This window comes from Magnolia sinica, chromosome 11, assembly GCF_029962835.1.
Source record: "Magnolia sinica isolate HGM2019 chromosome 11, MsV1, whole genome shotgun sequence".
Taxonomy (NCBI): domain Eukaryota; kingdom Viridiplantae; phylum Streptophyta; class Magnoliopsida; order Magnoliales; family Magnoliaceae; genus Magnolia; species Magnolia sinica.
This window is the reverse complement of record NC_080583.1, coordinates 58,108,013-58,116,685: the sequence shown is the minus strand read 5'-3', so window position 1 is coordinate 58,116,685 and position 8,673 is coordinate 58,108,013. Positions and strand designations below refer to the sequence as shown.

Genomic DNA, 8,673 nt, shown 5'->3' with positions numbered 1-8,673 from the left:
CACCAGTCATAATATGTTTGAAATTAATGTACTAAAGACTCAATTATCAGGGACATTCAAGATGAAAGATCTGGAGGTTGCAAAGAGGGTTCTCGACATAATGTTTATAGAGACAGGAGGAGAAGTAGGCTTTGGTTATCACAAGCAGAATATCTTGAAAAAGTGCTAATCAAATATAGGATGGACCAAACAAAGCTGATGAGTGTTCCCCACATGGCTCACTTCAAGCTTTCCTTAGAACAATATCCTAAATCAAATGAAGAAAAACAGGTTATGTCTCATATGTCTTATTCGAATATGGTTGGCAGTTTAATATATATCATGGTCTGTACGAGACCAGATATTTCACAAGCAGTCGGTGTTGTGAGCAGATATATGTCAAATTCCGACAAACAATATTGGAAAGTGGTGAAATGTATACTTCGATACGTTTGAGGTACAAAAGACTATGTATTAACTTTTGATAAGATATGGGCAAAGTTGGTAAGGTATATGGATTTAAACTATGCAGACAGTGTGGATTCCAGAAAGTCGATTTCAGGTTACTCATTTTACTAGCGGGTGGAGCAATCAGTTGGATATCGAAGCTTCAGCCTTTGGTGGCTCTTTTCACAACAGAAGAAGAATATATGGCAGTGACGGAAGCGTTTAAAGAAGGTATTTGGTTGAGAAACATGATAAATCAGTTGAGACTTCGGTAGGAGGTCGTGCCGGTTAAGTGTGATAGCAAGAGCACTATCAGTTTGGCTAAAAATTCTGTTTATAACTCACATTGATGTTCGTCACCATTTTATCCGACATGTGCTTGAGGAAGGAGGTGTAACTTTAGAAAAGATTCACACCAGCGTGAATCCGGCAGACATGTTTACCAAGGTTGTTTATGAAGAAATTCAAGTTCTGTACGACTTCTCTGGGCTTGGCAATGATGTAAAAGGAAGACGAAGTGTGCATAAAAAGCATGGATGGAGCTATGATGCATGGAAGAGATAAGAGAAGAGGACAAGAAACTACATGTTTGATGATTAAAGATATGGTGGAGATTGTTGTAATAGATATCCTAAATCGAGTCTATTACAAGGCCTGTCGATGCAATCGACAAACTGTTCGATGTCACCTTTAATGACATCGAACAGTGCTCAATCTCATCGAGATTTTTTAAATTTTCTCCAGTTAGTCACTGACCTATCTGGGCACTTTTTCGATGACATCGATGGATGTTCGGTTGCACCTTTGATTACGTTGGAGATGGCTCGATGCAATAGAGATTTTACGAAAAATTGAGTTTTGTCTCTGGACAGTTTGCGTGTTAGTTCGATATCATCAACCCAACTTCGATGCCATCGAAGGATAAGTTTCTATGGCATCGAAGGGCGTTTGATGACATCGAACATTTTATGCAGAAATTTGCGGATCTGCCGGATCTGCAGAATTTATTTCCGATTTTGTTTGGGGTTCTCCCATATATATATATATATATATATATATATATATATATATATATATATATATATATATATATATATATATATATATATATATATATATATATATATATATATATATATATATATGGGAAAAGGTACTATGCGCTCGACCTCACGAGTCCGTCCCATGAGGTCGAGCTGTGTGGGCCCCACAGTGATGCGTTTCGAACATCTACCCCATCAGTCAGATGCACCATTCCATTGTGGGCCTAGGTCTCAAAAATCAAGTCAATCTATGACTTTTGTGGGCCACACCACATACAGAAGTGGGGAGGGGCCGTGCACCATTAAAACATTCATAATCATTTTTTGGGCCCACCAAGATGTGGTTTGCAAATCCAGCCCATCCATTATGTGTGTCCCACTTGGATGAGGGTTCAGACCAAGTTTCAGCAGCATTCAAAACTCAGGTGGGCCCCACCAAGTGCTTTTATATGTTTCAACGGTGTCTTCACATGATTTTAGATGGTATGGCCCACCTGAGTTCCGTATATGGCTGATTTTTGGGATATCTCATAATTTAGAGGGGACCCATCAAATGCACGATGTTGATGGTCGACACGCATCACGGTGGGGCCCACATAGCTCGACCTCACGGGAGCTTATCGTGAGGTCGAGTGCATAGTACCTTTTCCCTATATATATATATATATATATATATATATATATATATATATATATATATATATATATATATATATATATATATATATATATATATATATATAAGTGTAAATAGGATTTGGAGGTATTCTAAGGAATTCTAAAGGTTTCTAAATAATTATAGGGTGGAGCAAGGGGTGGAGAAAGGGTGAGATTCGAGGTTGTTTGAATCAAGTAAGCCTTCTCTCTTTGTAATTTCTACTTTCATAGTGATTTTTTATTGCTTTATGCCGTGGTTTTTTCCTGAAAGAGTTTTCCACATTAAATCGTTGACTTCTTTTTTATTTTGCTTGGTGCTTTTGGATTGCGATCCCAAATTCATCTCTATGTGATTCCACCATTTTTTCCCAGCAACCCTATCAATAGATTAGATGATAAATAAACACTATGAAAACATTAAGGTGCACCTAAGAAGTTTTTAATGGCAGTGTTCATTCACCACTGTTTCCTATAGTATGGTAGACTTGATAAATGGATTTTCTTCATTTTTATTATCATGCCCTAAAATGACATGAGAAAACGGATGTGCGGGGTGGGTCCAGAGTACACACGTCAAGGTGGGGCGCACGGTAAAGGCTGGCCCATGTTGGGTTAGGTTGGGGTCTCACCTAATCCGCTCCCCGAATTCCAAAACAACCTAAATATCCAACTCATCTTAACCCAAGCGCAGCATTCCAAAATTCCCATCACTTCTTTTCCTCTCTACCTTAGTAGATCACACATGGCTGCCGAACGTCGCCCACTTCATGTATTCTGCTTCCCTTTCCTGGCTGAAGGCCACATGATCCCTATGATAGACATGGCCAAGCTATTTGCAGAGCACGATGCGAGGGTTAGCATCATCACTACACCTCGCAATGCCGCCGCCTTAGAAAAGACCATCGAACGAACCCGATGCTCTGGCCACCAGATCGAAACCCACTGCCTTGAATTCTCTTCCTCGCATGCCGCCGTATCAGACGGATCTGAAAATATCGACGCTAAACAAACCGTGGACAACTTCGTAGATTTAACGAAAGCAGTTGGCATGCTCCAGGAACCATTCGAGCGACTCGTCGAAGAACACCACCCTGACTGCATCATCTCAGATATGTTCTTGCCGTGGACAGTTGATGTTGCAGACAAGTTCGGGATACCAAGGTTGGTCTTCAACGGGAGTAGCTTCTTCTCGCTCTGTGTTTGGGAAAGGATTGGCCGTTACGCTCCTCATAAAAACGTCGCCTCGGACATGGAGGTCTTTATAGTTCCGTGCCTCCCACACTCCATAGAGCTCACCAGATCTCAGATTCCAGACTTCTCTAAAGCACAAAGCGGTTTTGTTGAGTTGTTTGAGCGAGTCAGAGAGTCGGATGTCAGGAGCTTTGGTGTAGTCATGAACACCTTCTACGAGTTGGAGCCGGCCTACGCGGAGCACTGCAAGAAGGAGCTGGGTAGGAAGGCATGGAACGTTGGACCTGTCTCTCTCTGCAATAGAAATACCGTCGATATTGCTGAGAGAGGGAAGAAGGCCTGTATTGGCCCAGACGACTGCTTGAAGTGGCTCGACGGAAAGACGTCCGGCTCCGTCGTGTATGTTTGTTTCGGGAGCCGAGGCCAGTTCACCGCTCATCAGCTTCTAGAGATCGCACTGGCTCTGGAAGCATCCAACCGTCCTTTCCTCTGGGTGGTTGGGGATTGCAAGAAGTTATCTGAAAATGAATGGTTGGCTGATGGATTCGAGGAGAGGATGCAAGGGAAGGGCCTCATCATAAGAGGGTGGGCCCCACAGGTCCTCATCCTCAGCCATCCTGCTGTAGGAGTGTTTGTCACTCACTGCGGGTGGAATTCCACGCTGGAGGCCATTAGTGCTGGGGTGACGATGGTGACGTGGCCCATCGCTGCCGAACAGTTCTACAACGAGAAGTTGATTACCAAGGTACTGAGGATCGGTGTACCGGTAGGGAGCAAGGTATGGGTTCCATTTGATGCGAAGAAGAGGCCGGTGATAAGGAGGGACGAGATCGAGAAGGCAATCACCTTGATGATGGACGCTGGAGAAGAAGCGGAAGGGATGAGAAAGAGGGCTAAGGAATTGGGGAAGATGGCCTACAGAGCTGTAGAAGTGGGTGGATCTTCCTACGCCGACCTGAGCCGTTTGATCGAGGAGCTGAAGACGTACGGCCTGAAGGCCTGAAATATAAACGATAAATTGCCGACGTTCGAAGAAAACTTTCCGAATCCTTGGATGGTAGGTAGGAGTTATCTAGCGGCGTGTATCCGATGTGCATTGAAATTACCATGTAATCTGTATGCGAATTGAAATAGGGGCCGGCTTGGACGGGAGTAAAGGGAGGAAAGGGAGTAAAGGGAGGTAAATGGGGAATTCAGAGTAAACGGAGACGAATGACATTTTATCAGGTGTGTTTGGATGAGAAGAAATTCAATTAATGAAATAAAATGGGAGTACGTGAGCTGTAAATGAAATCCTCACCTAAATTAAAAGTAAATGGTGTAAACTGCCTTCTTGAGAATTGCATGAGTAAATAAAGTTACTTGAACACATGTACTCCGTACACATGACACACTAATAATACTCTGAAATACTCTATTATTACTTGTATCACTGAAATCATAATAGCAGAATGACCCAGATCCTCTAAAGATTGGCCGTATAAATGGGAAAATTAAAAAAAAAAGGAGGCAAGTTGGGAGTTTGTGATCCATATTTTTGTGGCCCAATTAAGTTTCAAAATCTTATCATTTTTAGCAAAAGGATATATTTCAATGGGCATATTACAATCATTCTATTACATATGGTCATATCTAAAATTCACGGATTTGATGTATATATGGTCATTCTTTAAAAATACACTGATTTGAAGATTTTGGGCATGTGTTTATTCTTGTTAATCCAATCACAACACAACTGACATTTTTTGCGAATGGCACAAGAAGTTCTATTCTTTTTTGGAGCCGATTAATGCGGGGCCCTGAATGATGTGAGACATGGTGCATTCTTAGCACAGCTCGTGAAAAGAAACCAAAACGGAAGAAAAGGTAGTCCTTCAAATATGGGCCTACTCCTACGTAGGGCAACGTAACTGGGCCCCATGCATATCCAGATCAAAGAAATTCACTATAAATAAGGAGAAATTTCTATTCAATATTTGAACCATAAATCAGCTATAACTTTTGAATTGGGTATCGTTATGGGATGCACCACTTATTGATCTTTATGTAGTGGGCCATCTAGGGTCAATTGACCTATGCAATGGGTCGTGTCCGTCCATTTCAAGAGAAAATGTATACTTTCAGTTTAAAATCAGAATTTTAAAGAAAATTTACTACTATTAGTAATTTTGATTTTATTGTATTTCCTTATTTTAGAGTTTTAGATTTCCGTCTTTTTTAGAGATATGCAAGCAATCCTCTAGTAAAATTAGTTTAGGACTTTCTTCTTCTTCTTCTATTATTGTTATTATTATTATTATTACAAAACTTACTATTTTAGGTAAGTTTTATTTTAGTTAAATTAGGATTTCTATTATCATTAGAATTTTGGTATGTTAGGTAATTTTAAATTTGGATTGTATTTTTTACTTTATTAATGTAATTGAGAAATCATAGACATTACACATTATTCTATAAAATTATTTGAGTTTTCTATTATTATTTCTTGTGGATTCAAATAACTATTTTATGAATTCAAGGTTTTAACTACTCGAGGAATATGATAATATTTCTTTAATTATTCCACGCTCTTCCCTGCATCAGTGGTAATAAAACAAGAATTTTCCTCAGTTCAATGGCTCCTAACAATGGTTTGAGCAACAATCCCATAAACGGTGCTCGGGGGGATAATCCTAAGACAATAGTGGCATTTGAAGCTTTCGGACGAACGAATCTGCATGCCATGCAAGGACTGTATGCAGTGATCAATCGCTTGACGAAGGCCTAAGGATAAACTCATGTTCGTATTAATGTGGAACATTAGATTAGCGATGGAGCTCACTATCAGAGTGTGCACCCTCAAACTCGAGTTAAGCACATGACTTGTACACCATGTGTACTAAAATCATTCATTTATACTATTTTCCAGAAGCTTAGTTAAAATGTACACTAAGTTTCCAAACTCAAAACCTTAAACAAAATATCTCACATTCATTTATTATAATCACATACATATATATCCACCATCATAATCATTTATGAGCATTCAATCCACATATTGATAACATTCACAAAAGTTAAGCATAGTATCATAGCCCAACCATTTGGGGCTTTATTATACCATTCACTAAGGGCCTGTTTGGTCGGGTGGTTTGTAAGGGATTGAATGGTATTAGGGTGGATGGCATGGATTTCTAGGTAATGATGGTTTTGTCAGTAGATTGTCTTGAGATCCATGGGATTGCTATATCCATGGATTGTTATATCTAGTCTGTTTGGCACGCCTAGCCAATCCCAGGATTAAGCCTTCCCATCCCTTCCAATCCCTCAAACCAAACACGTCTTAGGCAAATTTGAATGGATTAAGGTGGATTGGATGGGATTTAAAGGTAATGATGGTGTTGTCAGTGGATTGTCTTAAAACCCATGGGATTGGGATCAAATCACCGATTTTGTTTGGCACGCCGGGCCAATCCCAGGATTTAACTTCCAATCCCTTCCAATACCATCCAATCCCTTCCAATCCGACCGGCCAAACGGGCCCTAAAAGAGCTTTAACTATTCATATTTCAGTTACTCAACTTAAAATTTATTCAAAGACATAATTAAAAGAATAAAATGAGTTTAACTAGATATGTTAGTGATTTAACATATTTCACTCGTCTTCATTAAGATAAAGTCATAACCCTTGTGAATCGTTCACTGGTTTACCTTCTTACCCTGAAACTTGAGCAATGGTTTCATCGTCCACTAAATCTGTACAATTTTTTCATTAATAAAACGTCGGCTACCTAGGCCCAGTGAGTGAACCCATCATGGTTCATGCACATCATAATTAAAATAGAATGCATGAATGACATGAGATGCATGGATACGTGAATGCATCAAGTAGGTTGATCAATCCACTTACTTGAGTTAGATCCCATCAACCCACATCTCCCCTTTTTATGGTAGGCTTCTACCATCTTGATAAGCTTTCACAAAATGTGAGCATCCAGGGATGGTCCCCTGGGTCACTCGGTACTGTAAGTACCTACAGGTCATTTAGGGAGTGCCCCCAAGTATTCAGCGCAGTTATACAATATATGACATTAGTGCATGATGAGAATGTTTGGTGCATGGTATTAACAGTTGGCATATATATACATAACAACATATGACATTTCAATTCTCAACAAATTCAACAAACATTTAATACAAAATATTACAATCCTCAAAATAATGAGATGACTATTTTAATAACAATGGATAGGAAACATGTTGGGATCACTCACCAATATTTTGGTAATGTAGATTCCGAGACGTTACCCTAAAAATAATCAAGTGATAACCACCTAAATACATAAACACAATCAAATATATATATATATATATATATATATCTATATATATATATATATATATATATATATATATATATATATATATATATATATATATATATACATGTTTTCAGTGGTTTATATAATCTATCTCAGCTTGTTAATCACCTAATTTAGGACCCACATGAGGAATCTAACCATTGATTTGAATCCCTTTAACTTCCAATCTTAACATGTGATTATGGATGATCATTCTTCACTATGAGGCCCACTTGATTAACCTAAGTTGATTTGACCATACTAACATTTAAGATGATCCGATTTATAACTTGAGCATGCTTCTTTTTTTCTTTTTCTTTTTTCTATTTTGAATATTTATTGCTCATGTGGTCAGATTTGAACCATTCATCAGCTCCCACATGATCAATTGAGGGGACAACTAATGAATTTCCAAGTCTAAACCATATAAGATCCAGATTTGTTTTAACAACAATCATTCTTACAATTAGTGTGGCCCATCAGATGATCAAACCCATTTAGAATTCTATACGAGGTTTTAAATATATTCCATAATTCACATATATGGCGTAGATCGGATCCGATACATCCGATGATCCACTGATCATATGGGACAGATCTAAGTCATTCATCGACATCACAAAATTTCATATTGATAATGGGTCAATAGATCACTTAGATGCAGACCATTTATGTTTCCAAAAAAAAAAAAAAAACTGATTCAAAGAATCATAAGTACAATCCTAACCTTTCATCCTTATGGCCTAACAAACGGTCAGATCTACCCATATTCTCTAGACAATAATTTATATCTATTATAGAATGAACATATGTAGTGGGGATCTAATTTGATATGTCCAATCACCATTTTAGATTTAAGGCATAAATGATTTTTATGCTTAAATTTGATAAAAATGGCACATTCACTGATCAGATTGATCTGAAATTTAAGGCATTAATATCTTTTGGTGCTTAGGATCAAATGACCCGTTCAGATCTATCTTAACACAGTCAGATGCCAGCAATTAATTTTATTC

General features: G+C 38.5%; 1 protein-coding gene across 1 annotated transcript; it reads left to right on the top strand.

Annotated features, from left to right (window-relative positions):
* Positions 1-2,868: 2,868 nt before the first annotated feature.
* On the top strand, positions 2,869-4,320 carry LOC131218120 (scopoletin glucosyltransferase-like). Its single transcript, XM_058212801.1, has one exon. The coding sequence runs from the start codon at positions 2,869-2,871 to the stop codon at positions 4,318-4,320; it is 1,452 nt and encodes a 483-aa protein (XP_058068784.1).
* Positions 4,321-8,673: the final 4,353 nt, after the last annotated feature.